The sequence below is a fragment of the Leishmania major genome, chromosome 34, assembly GCF_000002725.2.
Source record: "Leishmania major strain Friedlin complete genome, chromosome 34".
Lineage (NCBI taxonomy): Eukaryota > Euglenozoa > Kinetoplastea > Trypanosomatida > Trypanosomatidae > Leishmania > Leishmania major.
In genome coordinates this window covers 828,586-846,424 of record NC_007286.2, presented here as the reverse complement: position 1 = coordinate 846,424, position 17,839 = coordinate 828,586, and the positions used below count along the sequence as shown (strand labels likewise).

The following is a 17,839-nucleotide window of genomic DNA, read 5'->3' as shown; positions in this document are numbered from 1 at the left end:
GTCTGCGTGGCGGCGTCGGCGGTGTGCCGTGCGGTGGTGTTGCTCTCAGGTGTGCAGCCCGAGGTGGTGTGTATGCGTCCCAGCAGGGACGCGGCAGCACAGCCGCCACGCCGCTGCTTCGCCGTTGTCGTTGGGAGGAGGGGGAGGGCGTGCAGGTGTGTGCCCGTGCCGTGCTGTGTGAGCACGCAGTCGCCAGCGCCGTGCCTCCTCTCTCTTGCTGCACCGGGATGCTGAGAGGCTGGTGCGCCTGGTGCCCTGTGGGCCCCGTGGGGGTGAACTGCGCGTCTTGCAGAATGCAGGCCCGTGTACCGACGCTTCGTGACGGGCGCCGGCCAGCCAACAGCGCTGTGCGTCGCTGCGCCCACTGCAGCTGCACTGCGTCCGGCACTGGCGGAGCCACGGGCTGTGCCCTGCATCAGCGCCTCGCTTGCCAAATCAGAAAACAGGAGGTAGGGCACGTATACCCGTTGAATCGCCGGCACAACTCGCGGTGGGCCGGCACCGGCGTGACCGTGCCCGCGAGCCTCTCCGGCGACCTCGCTAGCACAGCCCTGCCCGCGGACACCAAGGGTCGGCAACCGTGCCCGAGGGCGTGCGGCAGGCTCTTTGCCTGCTGTCCATGATCGGTACACTGGACGCTGGGATCCCACGGCGCGGTGTGGCCAGCGTCATCAGCGGAGGCGGACAAGCGTGGCTGACGGAATGAATGAGATGCACGCCGGGTGCGTGATGACTGTGTCCGGGGCGCGGCGACGGCGCAGCACCGCCGAAGCGGTGCCAGAGCGGATCAGCGAAGGGGGGAGGGGCGTGGGAGGCGATGCGGCGCGTGCCAGAGGAGGGTAGCGGGAGGTGCCCCCTTTCCTCCCCCCGTCCTGTCCCCGCGTGGCCCACCCCTGCCTATGTGCTTGCCTTGCGTGTTTGTGCCAGCCGATGGCCCATGTGCCCCCGCTGCGCGCGCCCCGCCGTGTCACTTGCCTGTCTCCTCGCCTCTCTCTCCCCGTCTCTCTTGTCGCCCCTTTTCACTGCTGCCCACGCCGCCCGTCCCTCTACCGCCTCTCACAACACACCCGCGCACAACCGACCGCCCAACAACAACGCGTGCGCGCACACGCCACCGCAACCAAGACATCGCGTCGCCACGCCTCGACTCTCCTCCGCTCTCTCCCGCTCTCCCATCTGCCCCCTCCTGCGTCTTTGTTTCCGCCTCCTCATTTGTCATCCGCTGTGTGGCAGCGTCTCGCCCGCACCCCCGCCGTTGGTTCTCGCGTCTGCCTCGGCGCCGCTTCTCTCAGTCTCTCGCTCTTGTCCCTTTTCGCCAATGGCATACAGTGTCCCCTTCGTTGTCTACGTGGTCGTTCAGTTCGTGGCGTTCCTTCTGGTGCTGGCGGGCACGCCGCTGGACATGTTTCACATTCGGACGAGAGGGGTCAATACATCTTGCATCACCCTGTGGGGGGATAAGCTCGCATGCAACTCTTCAGGTTATTTTGTTTATATCGATAAAATGTTCATAAATTGCCCTCCCCGTCTCCCTCGTTTCCGCGTGGCACAAGCGTTTGCTCTCATCTCCGTTCTGGTGTATGGCGCAGCGTTCATCGCAGGCCTTACTTTGCTCTTCTACTGCTCTTTACTCCGCGTGGTCTGCCTAACACTGAACATCGTTGGCGCGGTCACCTTGTGCGTTGTGTGGGTGGCTATGGTGGTGACATACCACAAGGGAGAGACTCCCCGTTGTCCTCCTCTCAAGCGAACCGGCAGTTATGCTGCCGGGTTCTTTCTCTTGGTGGTGGCCTGGATACTGGATATCCTCAACATCATCTTCTTGCTGCTTCCGTTGCAGATGAGGGGATCACAGGACTGTGCAAACTCGATGGAGTCACAGAGGAAGAATAACAGTAAACAAGCCACAGGAAGCGGAGGGCGAGCTTGATAGCGGCGCGGCCCCTCCACACAGGCGTGCTCGTGGTGGAGCTGGTGACAGCGAGGATGAGGGTGCGAAGGCTGCTGGTTCCCGTGTCTGCCCTTCGCGGGCCCAGCCCTCTCGCTGCCCTGTCGCGCGTGCGTGCACGCACCCGCTCTCCGCGCACATGGCGAGGAGTCGCTCTCGCCCGCGCTGTCGTCGCCTCGCTCTCTCTTTTCCCGCTGCCTCGCATTGCCCTCGCTGTGCGCGTGCGTCTCGTGACGAGTGTGGCTTTGTGCGTCTTCCCTTCCTCCTCCCACGCGCGGCTCTCGTCGGCGTCTCCGTTCCCTCGCGTTGTGTTGCCGTGCTCATGCGCGCGGCGGCCGGCGCCATGCAGTGGGCAGCGCACACACACTGCGCGCCCACACGCCGACGCATGCCGCCTTCCGCCCACTGACCCCCACCCGCTCACCCTCCCCTGTGAGCTGCTCGCCCTCAGCAGCTGCTGGGACGTGCCCCCGTGACGGCCGCCCGGCGCACCGTTGGCGGAGCGCGGTGGCGGAGGAAGGCGCGGGGTGCCGGCAGGGGGGTCGCCGGGGGCCGGACCGTGTGCGCGGGAAAGGGAGAGCGAAGGCGTGCGGCGAATGCCCCAGCTGGGATGGGCAGGCAGGCGCGACGCAGGGGAGAAGCCGACGCCGTGGCAGGGATGGCGGGAGGCGGAGAGCCGCCCACGGCATCGGTGACGCGCCCGCCCTTCTTCAGCTACGCGCCCCGCCGCGGCGGCCGCGCGTGTTTCTGGTGTCCCCCTCGCGCGCCCGGTGGACTGCGCGGACACGGAGACGGGCGAGGGGGAGGGTGCGAGGTGCCAGAGGAGGTGGTGGCGGTTGCGGGAAGAAGACAGAGCGGGCGAGCGTGCGCAGGCAGCAGCGGCACGGCCGTGCATGGGCACCGCTGCCGAGGGGCGACTGCAGCACCTCGTGCATGCCTGCGTGGTGGTACACGGCGTGTGCGTGTGCGCAGGCGCATGCGCCCCTGTCACCGTCCTCCCCCTCGTTCCGTGAGCGGCCCCCGCGGCCCTCCCTCACTAAGGCTGCCGCTGTTGGCGTGTCTCTGTTTTCGTGCGGTGGTCGCGGGTGCCGCCCCGCGCTCTCGCTTTACTCGACGCTCGTCTCCCTCGAGCTCGCTCATGCTTGCTGTTCTCTTCTGCGCGCAGAGAGAAGCGTGGTGTGTGCGTGTGCGTGCGCGTGCCCCTCTGCGCCTCTCGTCGCTCCCCGCACCCCCCGCCCCTCATGTGCGCGTGTGCTGGCGGTGGCGGCGGACTGTGGCGACGACGCAGGCAAGGGCAGCAGCCGCGCAGCAGAGCACGCGCATACGCACATACACGCCGACACACGCGGGCAGGGGACTGCAGGCGAAGCAGGACGGGCAAATGCGCGGCGGTACGAGCGAGTGCGAAGGCGGAGCGGAGCAGAGGCGGGGCTGCGTTGCTGCTCGCTCCTCTGGCGTCTGGCTCGAGTCCGTCTGCGTGTGCGCCCCCCGTGTCGCTGTGTCTCCTCGCCTCTCTCTTGTGCGAATTGTTTCGATGGCTTCGTTGCTGGCGCACACCACCGAATCCTCCACGCTCCACCGTGGGGAGTCGCCACGCCGCATGTGACGCGATGCAGCGGCCTTCAGGAGACGGAGGGGGAGAAGCACGGCATGCAGGCAGACTGCGGGGTCTCACAGGGCCCTGACCTGCGGCTGGGCAACATTCCCCCTGGGCTCGTGCGGCGTGTACGACGACCACCACCTGCCACGCACTGGTGCGCCCTCCCCACCGACAGAGGCCACCGCCTCCGCCCCTGGGGCACGACCCTGAGGGCGGCCCCGCTGGGAGCGCGGCGTGCAGTGCGGCCCGGCGCAGCGGCAGGACGGCTCGTCCTCGGCGACGCGGATGTGGCCGCCGTGCCACAGGGCGTAGGGGTGCCGTGGCTGTAGGCGCGCATGCGCCGGCTTGTGCGTGGTGGAATGGAGGCGGTGAGAAGCAAGTGCATGCCTCGCTGATTCGCACAGTCATGCGAATCAGCACACCCACCCAACAGCAAAACGGCAGGTGCATACATATATACATATATATATATACATGTTGATCTCTACATATGACTCTCTCTCTCTCTATATATATATGGCTGTGTAGGTATATTATGTACCGACAACACCGCCAAACGCCTCGCATTACGTTGTCCTCGCGGACCGCTCGCTTGTTGTCCTCGCCTGGCAGGGCGGAGGGCGTGCGTGCGCTTCTGTCTCCTCTCTTGCTTCCCCTCTGTTTGCTTTGCGGTACGCCTTCCTGCGCGCGTGCCTGCTCGCTATTATGCTTGCTTCCGTTGACCGACTCGTGAAAACCAACAGCGTCACCGCCGCGACTGCCGTCCCCCTCGTCCCCGTGAGGGCAGGGTATAGGGGGTGCAGGCGGCGCTCTTTGCTGCTGCCCGTGGTGCTGCCGCGCCGTGTGCGTGCAGGTGTGTGCACCCGCATGCGGGTGCGTGCCGGTATATGTATATACATATATATGTGTGTATGTGCGTGTGTACATGTCTGTGTGTGCGCGCGCCCTCTGGCAGCGCAGCCGCCTTCTGTGCCGATGCCTCATCATGTGCCCCACTCCTCTCTCTACTGCACGTTGGCGCGCGGGTCATGGGTGGTTGTCGAGGAAGCGCGGTGATGCAGAGGCGCCCCCCAGCCGTGAGCGGCGCCGTCACCCACACGCCAACACGAGGCACTCCCATGCGCACATGATGGCGCTCACACTCGACCCCCGGTGGAACGCCATGCGGAGAGGCATTGCCGGCATCGGTGTGTGCGCGGTGGATGGTAGAGGTGGTGCGGCCGCACCCGGATCTTGTAGGCTCTCTTTGTGTAGCTGTCTCTCGCCGGCGTCGAGTGGTGGGTGCGGCGGCGCAGATTCTGCGTTGTCGGAGGGCGGACACTGCCGCGAGTGTGTGTGCGGCATGCGTGGCCGCCTGCCGTCACCGAAGAAGCCGTGGAATAGTCTGGCAGGCGTCTTGGTTGGTGTGCGCGTGACGCACGCGGCGAGCGTTCTCGAGGACCGCCCCGTGGCTCTCGGACGGCTCGTGAGCAGATTGTCGGAGGCGGCCTACAAGGCGGAGATGCTCCGTACTGGCAAGAGGGATCGCGACGGCGAGGACCGCCGCGGCGACGCCGCGCAGCTGCTGGTGGTGGATGCTGGCACGCGGGTGACGGTCAGGACGGAGGGCGATCCCGCGAGCGGGGCCGCGGTGGCGCCGTCCGCCATGCACATGAAGGGCACTATCGCCAAGGTGAACGGCAACGCTACCTACATTATACTAATGGAGAAGGGCGAAGTGGAACTCTCTGTGGCGTCTGAGCGCATTGTGGCGCTGCAGCCGCGGAAGAAGCTGCTCCAGAGCGCTAGGCTGGTGGCGCTGGTAAACTGGCTGCGCTCCTGCGTGCACGACCCGCGCGACGTGGAGGCCATCGCGCTCGTCCTGTTCAGCCGCGGCTGGCGGGCGGAGCGGATGTACCTGCTGGAAGGCGTGGATCTCCTGCCGTTTGTGTTTGTGTCGAGGGTGGAGCTGGACAGTGTTAGCGAGAAGGCGCGGTGGGAGCGCGACCACGACAAGGCGATGCAGATGCTGCGCCGCGAGCGGGTGAAGGATACGAACTTTCGCTATGCCCTGGCCAAGTACAAGGGCACCATGAGCTGCATTGCCGGCGTGCTTGTGGTCGCTTACGTGTTCACGGCGAACCTGCGCGCGTACCGGCGGCAGCAGCGGGGCCATCAGCTCCGGACAGCCATCGAGACCCTCTCCAAGGCTGCCCGGCCAAGGAAGGAGGAGGGTATGCTCGCGGCGGCCGCCGAGGCCTTCGAGGTGAGGCGCGAGGATGAGGAGGCGCTTGTGCGCAGTGTGCTGACGCAGATGGCGCCGTCGCATCCCCGCATCGTGGCCCTCGCCGGTGGCTCTGGCGGCGGCAGGTGTGTGCCGTGTCGCCGCGCGGTGCGCGTGGAGGGGGTGGCGCTGGTTCATGTCGACGTCGGCGGCACGGAGGACACCCTGCGCAGTGTTGTGAGGGCCCTGGGGGTGAGCAACGTGGAGGTGTGCGGCGACCTGCTGGGTTTTGTGGAGGAAGCGATGCGGGGCGCGACCGTGAAGGCCAGCGACGGCGTTCCGTTCTTGGTGATGAGGCTGCGCGAGGGCAGCGATCTGGGCAGGGTGTACGGCGAGGTGGTGAGCCTGGTGAGCGACTGCCAGGCCTGCCATATCGTCCTGGCGGTGCCCATGAAGGCTCTGACCCCTTTGAACGTGTCGTCGCGGAGGCTGGACTTTTACTGCATACCACCCTTCTCCCGCCGGCAGGCGTTCGCCTACGCGGAGCACACGCTGGACGCGCTGGACCTGGTGTGCTTTGTGGAGGTGGTGGGGACGCGCAGCAGCGACGTCGACGAGCTGTGCGCTGCGCTGCGCCAGCGCGGCGTGGACCCGGTCACGTACACGAGCCTCATGCTGGCGCGGGCGATGCGTCGGCTGCAGGCTGCGCTGGGACCACCTGGCTCGCCTGCTCGTGCGGCGATCCGGCAGCTAGCCTCGATGCCATTCGCCGACGGCGTGCGCGATGACGCCACTGGAGCGATGTCGGTGCTCGGGCAGCCAGATGTGCAGGAGATGGTGCTGTACGATCCGGTGCAGCACGAGTGGCGGCTCGCGCAGCAGGTGTACCACACCGCGGCGCGCTGCATCTTGATCTAGTGTGTGTGGACGCGACCGGCGCGTGCGGCCTGGGCTGTGCTGTGCTGGGCGGGGGGGGGGCGGTGCCTTTGCTGCTGCTTGGGCGCTTGTGCGGAGGCGGATGTGGATGCGCTGCCTTCACTGCCGTGTGTTGGCGGGCAGCCGTTGGAGGCACCGCCCACCGCACGGCGACGTGGTTGCTGACAGCTGCGTGCGGGTGCGGGTCTCTGCTGGATCAGTTGCCGAGGGCGACCAAGCTGCGATGGGGGTGGGGGAGGGGTGGACAAGAGCCCTCGCCCGCTGCGGAGACTCCGCCGCCTGTGCTGGGAAAGCAGACGCGCATCGGCAAAAGCGATGCGGCTGACCCACGCGGTGCGTGGGCCGTGCACCGGCGGGGTCGGCGATACACGTGCATACACATGCATAGATATACGTCTGTATATATCTATAGAGAGAGATGTTTGCATGTGCGTGCGTATGCTCTGGCGGAGGTACGCCTTGGGCAGGGGATGCTGCCGGCCAGCTCTCGGGCACTCCTTCGCCTGGTTGCCCCGGCCTCTCCGTCCCAGGCCAGCAGGTGCGTGCGCCAGTGCCCGCGCACGAATGTGGGTACACCCGAGTCCATCATGCCGTGTACCACTGACCCCACTCCATTCGATCCCTCTCTCACGCTGTAGGAAGCGTGCCGTACAGGTGTGGTCTGTCTGCGGCTGTTGTCTCGATGGCGGAGAGGGCGGCGCGCTGGGCAGCGTCTGCAGAGCTGCTTCCAAGCGCGGCAGCTCTCTGCGTGCGGAGCGCTGCGCAGGCGGCGTCGCCAGGAGGGCCCGTCTTTGTGTGGGTGCCGTTGGCCGCAGTCGCGCATTCTGCTGTGGGCTTGCGGGACACCTGGCAGGTGTGCGTCTGCGTGGCGGCGTCGGCGGTGTGCCGTGCGGTGGTGTTGCTCTCAGGTGTGCAGCCCGAGGTGGTGTGTATGCGTCCCAGCAGGGACGCGGCAGCACAGCCGCCACGCCGCTGCTTCGCCGTTGTCGTTGGGAGGAGGGGGAGGGCGTGCAGGTGTGTGCCCGTGCCGTGCTGTGTGAGCACGCAGTCGCCAGCGCCGTGCCTCCTCTCTCTTGCTGCACCGGGATGCTGAGAGGCTGGTGCGCCTGGTGCCCTGTGGGCCCCGTGGGGGTGAACTGCGCGTCTTGCAGAATGCAGGCCCGTGTACCGACGCTTCGTGACGGGCGCCGGCCAGCCAACAGCGCTGTGCGTCGCTGCGCCCACTGCAGCTGCACTGCGTCCGGCACTGGCGGAGCCACGGGCTGTGCCCTGCATCAGCGCCTCGCTTGCCAAATCAGAAAACAGGAGGTAGGGCACGTATACCCGTTGAATCGCCGGCACAACTCGCGGTGGGCCGGCACCGGCGTGACCGTGCCCGCGGGCCTCTCCGGCGACCTCGCTAGCACAGCCCTGCCCGCGGACACCAAGGGTCGGCAACCGTGCCCGAGGGCGTGCGGCAGGCTCTTTGCCTGCTGTCCATGATCGGTACACTGGACGCTGGGATCCCACGGCGCGGTGTGGCCAGCGTCATCAGCGGAGGCGGACAAGCGTGGCTGACGGAATGAATGAGATGCACGCCGGGTGCGTGATGACTGTGTCCGGGGCGCGGCGACGGCGCAGCACCGCCGAAGCGGTGCGAGAGCGGATCAGCGAAGGGGGGAGGGGCGTGGGAGGCGATGCGGCGCGTGCCAGAGGAGGGTAGCGGGAGGTGCCCCCTTTCCTCCCCCCGTCCTGTCCCCGCGTGGCCCACCCCTGCCTATGTGCTTGCCTTGCGTGTTTGTGCCAGCCGATGGCCCATGTGCCCCCGCTGCGCGCGCCCCGCCGTGTCACTTGCCTGTCTCCTCGCCTCTCTCTCCCCGTCTCTCTTGTCGCCCCTTTTCACTGCTGCCCACGCCGCCCGTCCCTCTACCGCCTCTCACAACACACCCGCGCACAACCGACCGCCCAACAACAACGCGTGCGCGCACACGCCACCGCAACCAAGACATCGCGTCGCCACGCCTCGACTCTCCTCCGCTCTCTCCCGCTCTCCCATCTGCCCCCTCCTGCGTCTTTGTTTCCGCCTCCTCATTTGTCATCCGCTGTGTGGCAGCGTCTCGCCCGCACCCCCGCCGTTGGTTCTCGCGTCTGCCTCGGCGCCACTCCTCTCAGTCTCTCGCTCTTGTCCCTTTTCGCCAATGGCATACAGTATCCCCCTCGTTGTCTACGTGGTCGTGCAGTTCGTGGCGCTCCTTCTGGTGCTGGTGGGCACGCCGGTGGACATGTTTCGCATGCCGAGTACAGGGTTTGATACATCTTGCATCACCCTGTGGGGGGAGAGGTTCACATGCACCTCGTCAGGATATTTTTCCTACATCGATGAAACGTTCCATAACTGCCCTCAGCGTCTCACCCATTTCCGCATTGCGCAGGCGTTCGCCATCATCTCCATCTTTGTTTACTTCGCGGCCTTTGTCATGGGCTTAGTTTTGCTGTACGGCTGCACTATTCACCGCTGGGTTTGCCTGGCGCTGAACATCGTTGGCGCGGTCACCTTGTTCATTGTGTGGGCGGCCATGGTGGTGACATACAACAAGGGAGAGAGTCCCCGTTGCCCTCCTCTCAAGGAGGTCAGCTATTATGCTGCCGGGTTCGTTCTCTTCCTGCTGGCCTGGATACTGGATATCCTCAACATGATCATCCTGCTGCTCCCGTGCACGGTCCCGGCCACTAAAGCGAACGAGAAGCCGGAGTCGCCGACAGCGCAAGAGTAGGATGGAGGTAACAGGACGGAGTGGAGGGCGAGCTTGATAGCGGCGCGGCCCCTCCACACAGGCGTGCTCGTGGTGGAGCTGGTGACAGCGAGGATGAGGGTGCGAAGGCTGCTGGTTCCCGTGTCTGCCCTTCGCGGGCCCAGCCCTCTCGCTGCCCTGTCGCGCGTGCGTGCACGCACCCGCTCTCCGCGCACATGGCGAGGAGTCGCTCTCGCCCGCGCTGTCGTCGCCTCGCTCTCTCTTTTCCCGCTGCCTCGCATTGCCCTCGCTGTGCGCGTGCGTCTCGTGACGAGTGTGGCTTTGTGCGTCTTCCCTTCCTCCTCCCACGCGCGGCTCTCGTCGGCGTCTCCGTTCCCTCGCGTTGTGTTGCCGTGCTCATGCGCGCGGCGGCCGGCGCCATGCAGTGGGCAGCGCACACACACTGCGCGCCCACACGCCGACGCATGCCGCCTTCCGCCCACTGACCCCCACCCGCTCACCCTCCCCTGTGAGCTGCTCGCCCTCAGCAGCTGCTGGGACGTGCCCCCGTGACGGCCGCCCGGCGCACCGTTGGCGGAGCGCGGTGGCGGAGGAAGGCGCGGGGTGCCGGCAGGGGGGTCGCCGGGGGCCGGACCGTGTGCGCGGGAAAGGGAGAGCGAAGGCGTGCGGCGAATGCCCCAGCTGGGATGGGCAGGCAGGCGCGACGCAGGGGAGAAGCCGACGCCGTGGCAGGGATGGCGGGAGGCGGAGAGCCGCCCACGGCATCGGTGACGCGCCCGCCCTTCCTCAGCTACGCGCCCCGCCGCGGCGGCCGCGCGTGTTTCTGGTGTCCCCCTCGCGCGCCCGGTGGACTGCGCGGACACGGAGACGGGCGAGGGGGAGGGTGCGAGGTGCCAGAGGAGGTGGTGGCGGTTGCGGGAAGAAGACAGAGCGGGCGAGCGTGCGCAGGCAGCAGCGGCACGGCCGTGCATGGGCACCGCTGCCGAGGGGCGACTGCAGCACCTCGTGCATGCCTGCGTGGTGGTACACGGCGTGTGCGTGTGCGCAGGCGCATGCGCCCCTGTCACCGTCCTCCCCCTCGTTCCGTGAGCGGCCCCCGCGGCCCTCCCTCACTAAGGCTGCCGCTGTTGGCGTGTCTCTGTTTTCGTGCGGTGGTCGCGGGTGCCGCCCCGCGCTCTCGCTTTACTCGACGCTCGTCTCCCTCGAGCTCGCTCATGCTTGCTGTTCTCTTCTGCGCGCAGAGAGAAGCGTGGTGTGTGCGTGTGCGTGCGCGTGCCCCTCTGCGCCTCTCGTCGCTCCCCGCACCCCCCGCCCCTCATGTGCGCGTGTGCTGGCGGTGGCGGCGGACTGTGGCGACGACGCAGGCAAGGGCAGCAGCCGCGCGGCAGAGCACGCGCATACGCACATACACGCCGACACACGCGGGCAGGGGACTGCAGGCGAAGCAGGACGGGCAAATGCGCGGCGGTACGAGCGAGTGCGAAGGCGGAGCGGAGCAGAGGCGGGGCTGCGTTGCTGCTCGCTCCTCTGGCGTCTGGCTCGAGTCCGTCTGCGTGTGCGCCCCCCGTGTCGCTGTGTCTCCTCGCCTCTCTCTTGTGCGAATTGTTTCGATGGCTTCGTTGCTGGCGCACACCACCGAATCCTCCAGGCTCCACCGTGGGGAGTCGCCACGCCGCATGTGACGCGATGCAGCGGCCTTCAGGAGACGGAGGGGGAGAAGCACGGCATGCAGGCAGACTGCGGGGTCTCACAGGGCCCTGACCTGCGGCTGGGCAACATTCCCCCTCGGCTCGTGCGGCGTGTACGACGACCACCACCTGCCACGCACTGCTGCGCCCTCCCCACCGACAGAGGCCACCGCCTCCGCCCCTGGGGCACGACCCTGAGGGCGGCCCCGCTGGGAGCGCGGCGTGCAGTGCGGCCCGGCGCAGCGGCAGGACGGCTCGTCCTCGGCGACGCGGATGTGGCCGCCGTGCCACAGGGCGTAGGGGTGCCGTGGCTGTAGGCGCGCATGCGCCGGCTTGTGCGTGGTGGAATGGAGGCGGTGAGAAGCAAGTGCATGCCTCGCTGATTCGCACAGTCATGCGAATCAGCACACCCACCCAACAGCAAAACGGCAGGTGCATACATATATATACATGTTGATCTCTACATATGACTCTCTCTCTCTCTATATATATATGGCTGTGTGGGTATATTATGTACCGACAACACCGCCAAACGCCTCGCATTACGTTGTCCTCGCGGACCGCTCGCTTGTTGTCCTCGCCTGGCAGGGCGGAGGGCGTGCGTGCGCTTCTGTCTCCTCTCTTGCTTCCCCTCTGTTTGCTTTGCGGTACGCCTTCCTGCGCGCGTGCCTGCTCGCTATTATGCTTGCTTCCGTTGACCGACTCGTGAAAACCAACAGCGTCACCGCCGCGACTGCCGTCCCCCTCGTCCCCGTGAGGGCAGGGTATAGGGGGTGCAGGCGGCGCTCTTTGCTGCTGCCCGTGGTGCTGCCGCGCCGTGTGCGTGCAGGTGTGTGCACCCGCATGCGGGTGCGTGCCGGTATATGTATATACATATATATGTGTGTATGTGCGTGTGTACATGTCTGTGTGTGCGCGCGCCCTCTGGCAGCGCAGCCGCCTTCTGTGCCGATGCCTCATCATGTGCCCCACTCCTCTCTCTACTGCACGTTGGCGCGCGGGTCATGGGTGGTTGTCGAGGAAGCGCGGTGATGCAGAGGCGCCCCCCAGCCGTGAGCGGCGCCGTCACCCACACGCCAACACGAGGCACTCCCATGCGCACATGATGGCGCTCACACTCGACCCCCGGTGGAACGCCATGCGGAGAGGCATTGCCGGCATCGGTGTGTGCGCGGTGGATGGTAGAGGTGGTGCGGCCGCACCCGGATCTTGTAGGCTCTCTTTGTGTAGCTGTCTCTCGCCGGCGTCGAGTGGTGGGTGCGGCGGCGCAGATTCTGCGTTGTCGGAGGGCGGACACTGCCGCGAGTGTGTGTGCGGCATGCGTGGCCGCCTGCCGTCACCGAAGAAGCCGTGGAATAGTCTGGCAGGCGTCTTGGTTGGTGTGCGCGTGACGCACGCGGCGAGCGTTCTCGAGGACCGCCCCGTGGCTCTCGGACGGCTCGTGAGCAGATTGTCGGAGGCGGCCTACAAGGCGGAGATGCTCCGTACTGGCAAGAGGGATCGCGACGGCGAGGACCGCCGCGGCGACGCCGCGCAGCTGCTGGTGGTGGATGCTGGCACGCGGGTGACGGTCAGGACGGAGGGCGATCCCGCGAGCGGGGCCGCGGTGGCGCCGTCCGCCATGCACATGAAGGGCACTATCGCCAAGGTGAACGGCAACGCTACCTACATTATACTAATGGAGAAGGGCGAAGTGGAACTCTCTGTGGCGTCTGAGCGCATTGTGGCGCTGCAGCCGCGGAAGAAGCTGCTCCAGAGCGCTAGGCTGGTGGCGCTGGTAAACTGGCTGCGCTCCTGCGTGCACGACCCGCGCGACGTGGAGGCCATCGCGCTCGTCCTGTTCAGCCGCGGCTGGCGGGCGGAGCGGATGTACCTGCTGGAAGGCGTGGATCTCCTGCCGTTTGTGTTTGTGTCGAGGGTGGAGCTGGACAGTGTTAGCGAGAAGGCGCGGTGGGAGCGCGACCACGACAAGGCGATGCAGATGCTGCGCCGCGAGCGGGTGAAGGATACGAACTTTCGCTATGCCCTGGCCAAGTACAAGGGCACCATGAGCTGCATTGCCGGCGTGCTTGTGGTCGCTTACGTGTTCACGGCGAACCTGCGCGCGTACCGGCGGCAGCAGCGGGGCCATCAGCTCCGGACAGCCATCGAGACCCTCTCCAAGGCTGCCCGGCCAAGGAAGGAGGAGGGTATGCTCGCGGCGGCCGCCGAGGCCTTCGAGGTGAGGCGCGAGGATGAGGAGGCGCTTGTGCGCAGTGTGCTGACGCAGATGGCGCCGTCGCATTCCCGCATCGTGGCCCTCGCCGGTGGCTCTGGCGGCGGCAGGTGTGTGCCGTGTCGCCGCGCGGTGCGCGTGGAGGGGGTGGCGCTGGTTCATGTCGACGTCGGCGGCACGGAGGACACCCTGCGCAGTGTTGTGAGGGCCCTGGGGGTGAGCAACGTGGAGGTGTGCGGCGACCTGCTGGGTTTTGTGGAGGAGGCGATGCGGGGCGCGACCGTGAAAGCCAGCGACGGCGTTCCGTTCTTGGTGATGAGGCTGCGCGAGGGCAACGATCTGGGCAGGGTGTACGGCGAGGTGGTGAGCCTGGTGAGCGACTGCCAGGCCTGCCATATCGTCCTGGCGGTGCCCATGAAGGCTCTGACCCCTTTGAACGTGTCGTCGCGGAGGCTGGACTTTTACTGCATACCACCCTTCTCCCGCCGGCAGGCGTTCGCCTACGCGGAGCACACGCTGGACGCGCTGGACCTGGTGTGCTTTGTGGAGGTGGTGGGGACGCGCAGCAGCGACGTCGACGAGCTGTGCGCTGCGCTGCGCCAGCGCGGCGTGGACCCGGTCACGTACACGAGCCTCATGCTGGCGCGGGCGATGCGTCGGCTGCAGGCTGCGCTGGGACCACCTGGCTCGCCTGCTCGTGCGGCGATCCGGCAGCTAGCCTCGATGCCATTCGCCGACGGCGTGCGCGATGACGCCACTGGAGCGATGTCGGTGCTCGGGCAGCCAGATGTGCAGGAGATGGTGCTGTACGATCCGGTGCAGCACGAGTGGCGGCTCGCGCAGCAGGTGTACCACACCGCGGCGCGCTGCATCTTGATCTAGTGTGTGTGGACGCGACCGGCGCGTGCGGCCTGGGCTGGGCTGTGCTGGGCGGGGGGGGGCAGTGCCTTTGCTGCTGCTTGGGCGCTTGTGCGGAGGCGGATGTGGATGCGCTGCCTTCACTGCCGTGTGTTGGCGGGCAGCCGTTGGAGGCACCGCCCACCGCACGGCGACGTGGTTGCTGACAGCTGCGTGCGGGTGCGGGTCTCTGCTGGATCAGTTGCCGAGGGCGACCAAGCTGCGATGGGGGTGGGGGAGGGGTGGACAAGAGCCCTCGCCCGCTGCGGAGACTCCGCCGCCTGTGCTGGGAAAGCAGACGCGCATCGGCAAAAGCGATGCGGCTGACCCACGCGGTGCGTGGGCCGTGCACCGGCGGGGTCGGCGATACACGTGCATACACATGCATAGATATACGTCTGTATATATCTATAGAGAGAGATGTTTGCATGTGCGTGCGTATGCTCTGGCGGAGGTACGCCTTGGGCAGGGGATGCTGCCGGCCAGCTCTCGGGCACTCCTTCGCCTGGTTGCCCCAGCCTCTCCGTCCCAGGCCAGCAAGTGCGTGCGCCAGTGCCCGCGCACGAATGTGGGTACACCCGAGTCCATCATGCCGTGTACCACTGACCCCACTCCATTCGATCCCTCTCTCACGCTGTAGGAAGCGTGCCGTACAGGTGTGGTCTGTCTGCGGCTGTTGTCTCGATGGCGGAGAGGGCGGCGCGCTGGGCAGCGTCTGCAGAGCTGCTTCCAAGCGCGGCAGCTCTCTGCGTGCGGAGCGCTGCGCAGGCGGCGTCGCCAGGAGGGCCCGTCTTTGTGTGGGTGCCGTTGGCCGCAGTCGCGCATTCTGCTGTGGGCTTGCGGGACACCTGGCAGGTGTGCGTCTGCGTGGCGGCGTCGGCGGTGTGCCGTGCGGTGGTGTTGCTCTCAGGTGTGCAGCCCGAGGTGGTGTGTATGCGTCCCAGCAGGGACGCGGCAGCACAGCCGCCACGCCGCTGCTTCGCCGTTGTCGTTGGGAGGAGGGGGAGGGCGTGCAGGTGTGTGCCCGTGCCGTGCTGTGTGAGCACGCAGTCGCCAGCGCCGTGCCTCCTCTCTCTTGCTGCACCGGGATGCTGAGAGGCTGGTGCGCCTGGTGCCCTGTGGGCCCCGTGGGGGTGAACTGCGCGTCTTGCAGAATGCAGGCCCGTGTACCGACGCTTCGTGATGGGCGCCGGCCAGCCAACAGCGCTGTGCGTCGCTGCGCCCACTGCAGCTGCACTGCGTCCGGCACTGGCGGAGCCACGGGCTGTGCCCTGCATCAGCGCCTCGCTTGCCAAATCAGAAAACAGGAGGTAGGGCACGTATACCCGTTGAATCGCCGGCACAACTCGCGGTGGGCCGGCACCGGCGTGACCGTGCCCGCGAGCCTCTCCGGCGACCTCGCTAGCACAGCCCTGCCCGCGGACACCAAGGGTCGGCAACCGTGCCCGAGGGCGTGCGGCAGGCTCTTTGCCTGCTGTCCATGATCGGTACACTGGACGCTGGGATCCCACGGCGCGGTGTGGCCAGCGTCATCAGCGGAGGCGGACAAGCGTGGCTGACGGAATGAATGAGATGCACGCTGGGTGCGTGATGACTGTGTCCGGGGCGCGGCGACGGCGCAGCACCGCCGAAGCGGTGCCAGAGCGGATCAGCGAAGGGGGGAGGGGCGTGGGAGGCGATGCGGCGCGTGCCAGAGGAGGGTAGCGGGAGGTGCCCCCTTTCCTCCCCCCGTCCTGTCCCCGCGTGGCCCACCCCTGCCTATGTGCTTGCCTTGCGTGTTTGTGCCAGCCGATGGCCCATGTGCCCCCGCTGCGCACGCCCCGCCGTGTCACTTGCCTGTCTCCACGCCTCTCTCTCCCCGTCTCTCTTGTCGCCCCTTTTCACTGCTGCCCACGCCGCCCGTCCCTCTACCGCCTCTCACAACACACCCGCGCACAACCGACCGCCCAACAACAACGCGTGCGCGCACACGCCACCGCAACCAAGACATCGCGTCGCCACGCCTCGACTCTCCTCCGCTCTCTCCCGCTCTCCCATCTGCCCCCTCCTGCGTCTTTGTTTCCGCCTCCTCATTTGTCATCCGCTGTGTGGCAGCCTCTCGCCCGCACCCCAGCCGTTGGTTCTCGCGTCTGCCTCGGCGCCGCTCCTCTCAGTCTCTCGCTCTTGTCCCTTTTCGCCCATGAAGTGCAGTATCCCCCTCGTTGTCTACGTGGTCGTGCAGTTCGTGGCGTTCCTTCTGGTGCTGGTGGGCACGCCGCTGGAGATCTTCCGTGCACACAATCGTCCAGGAGTCGCTCAGTGTCTAACGCTTTTTGGCTTTAAGCTCGACTGTAAAGGACTCCAATATGACCAGACGGTAGACATGCAATGGATCGAGTGCCCTGCACGCATCACCCTTTTCCGCCTTGCGCAGGGATGCGCCATCATCTCCATCCTCGTGTACGGCGCGGCCTTTGTCCTGGGCTTAGTTTTGCTGTACGGCTGCACCATCTACCGCTGGGTTTGCCTGGCGCTGAACATCGTTGGCGCGGTCACCTTGTTCATTGTGTGGGTGGCCATAGTGGTGACATACAACAAGGACGATGGGCAAAAGTGCCCTAAGGTGAGGGATACGGGCTACCGGCTCGGCACCGGGTTCGCTCTCTTGGTGGCGGCCTGGATACTGGATATCCTCAACATCATCTTCTTGCTGCTCCCGTGCACGGTCCCGGCCACTAAAGCGAACGAGAAGCCGGAGTCGCCGACAGCGCAAGAGTAGGATGGAGGTAACAGGACGGAGTGGAGGGCGAGCTTGATAGCGGCGCGGCCCCTCCACACAGGCGTGCTCGTGGTGGAGCTGGTGACAGCGAGGATGAGGGTGCGAAGGCTGCTGGTTCCCGTGTCTGCCCTTCGCGGGCCCAGCCCTCTCGCTGCCCTGTTGCGCGTGCGTGCACGCACCCGCTCTCCGCGCACATGGCGAGGAGTCGCTCTCGCCCGCGCTGTCGTCGCCTCGCTCTCTCTTTTCCCGCTGCCTCGCATTGCCCTCACTGTGCGCGTGCGTCTCGTGACGAGTGTGGCTTTGTGCGTCTTCCCTTCCTCCTCCCACGCGCGGCTCTCGTCGGCGTCTCCGTTCCCTCGCGTTGTGTTGCCGTGCTCATGCGCGCGGCGGCCGGCGCCATGCAGTGGGCAGCGCACACACACTGCGCGCCCACACGCCGACGCATGCCGCCTTCCGCCCACTGACCCCCACCCGCTCACCCTCCCCTGTGAGCTGCTCGCCCTCAGCAGCTGCTGGGACGTGCCCCCGTGACGGCCGCCCGGCGCACCGTTGGCGGAGCGCGGTGGCGGAGGAAGGCGCGGGGTGCCGGCAGGGGGGTCGCCGGGGGCCGGACCGTGTGCGCGGGAAAGGGAGAGCGAAGGCGTGCGGCGAATGCCCCAGCTGGGATGGGCAGGCAGGCGCGACGCAGGGGAGAAGCCGACGCCGTGGCAGGGATGGCGGGAGGCGGAGAGCCGCCCACGGCATCGGTGACGCGCCCGCCCTTCTCCAGCTACGCGCCCCGCCGCGGCGGCCGCGCGTGTTTCTGGTGTCCCCCTCGCGCGCCTGGTGGACTGCGCGGACACGGAGACGGGCGAGGGGGAGG

The 17,839-nt window shown here is 67.0% G+C and overlaps 5 protein-coding genes across 5 annotated transcripts; all 5 read left to right on the top strand.

Moving 5' to 3' along the window:
• Window positions 1-1,318: 1,318 nt before the first annotated feature.
• On the top strand, window positions 1,319-1,930 carry LMJF_34_1920 (putative amastin-like surface protein; the record flags this gene model as incomplete). Its single annotated transcript, XM_001686237.1, has 1 exon — window positions 1,319-1,930. One exon carries the CDS (start codon window positions 1,319-1,321, stop codon window positions 1,928-1,930), a length of 612 nt encoding a protein of 203 aa, XP_001686289.1.
• A 2,744-nt stretch (window positions 1,931-4,674) lies between these two features.
• On the top strand, window positions 4,675-6,669 carry LMJF_34_1910 (tuzin-like protein; the record flags this gene model as incomplete). Its single annotated transcript, XM_001686236.1, has 1 exon — window positions 4,675-6,669. The coding sequence occupies one exon, from the start codon at window positions 4,675-4,677 to the stop codon at window positions 6,667-6,669; it is 1,995 nt and encodes a 664-aa protein (XP_001686288.1).
• Window positions 6,670-8,864: 2,195 nt separating this feature from the next.
• Window positions 8,865-9,440, top strand: LMJF_34_1900 (putative amastin-like surface protein; the record flags this gene model as incomplete). The annotated part of the gene is made up of 1 exon (XM_001686235.1): window positions 8,865-9,440. One exon carries the CDS (start codon window positions 8,865-8,867, stop codon window positions 9,438-9,440), a length of 576 nt encoding a protein of 191 aa, XP_001686287.1.
• A 2,769-nt stretch (window positions 9,441-12,209) lies between these two features.
• LMJF_34_1890 (tuzin-like protein) lies at window positions 12,210-14,204 on the top strand (the record flags this gene model as incomplete). The annotated part of the gene is made up of 1 exon (XM_001686234.1): window positions 12,210-14,204. The coding sequence occupies one exon, from the start codon at window positions 12,210-12,212 to the stop codon at window positions 14,202-14,204; it is 1,995 nt and encodes a 664-aa protein (XP_001686286.1).
• Window positions 14,205-16,398: 2,194 nt separating this feature from the next.
• On the top strand, window positions 16,399-16,977 carry LMJF_34_1880 (putative amastin-like surface protein; the record flags this gene model as incomplete). Its single annotated transcript, XM_001686233.1, has 1 exon — window positions 16,399-16,977. The coding sequence occupies one exon, from the start codon at window positions 16,399-16,401 to the stop codon at window positions 16,975-16,977; it is 579 nt and encodes a 192-aa protein (XP_001686285.1).
• Window positions 16,978-17,839: the final 862 nt, after the last annotated feature.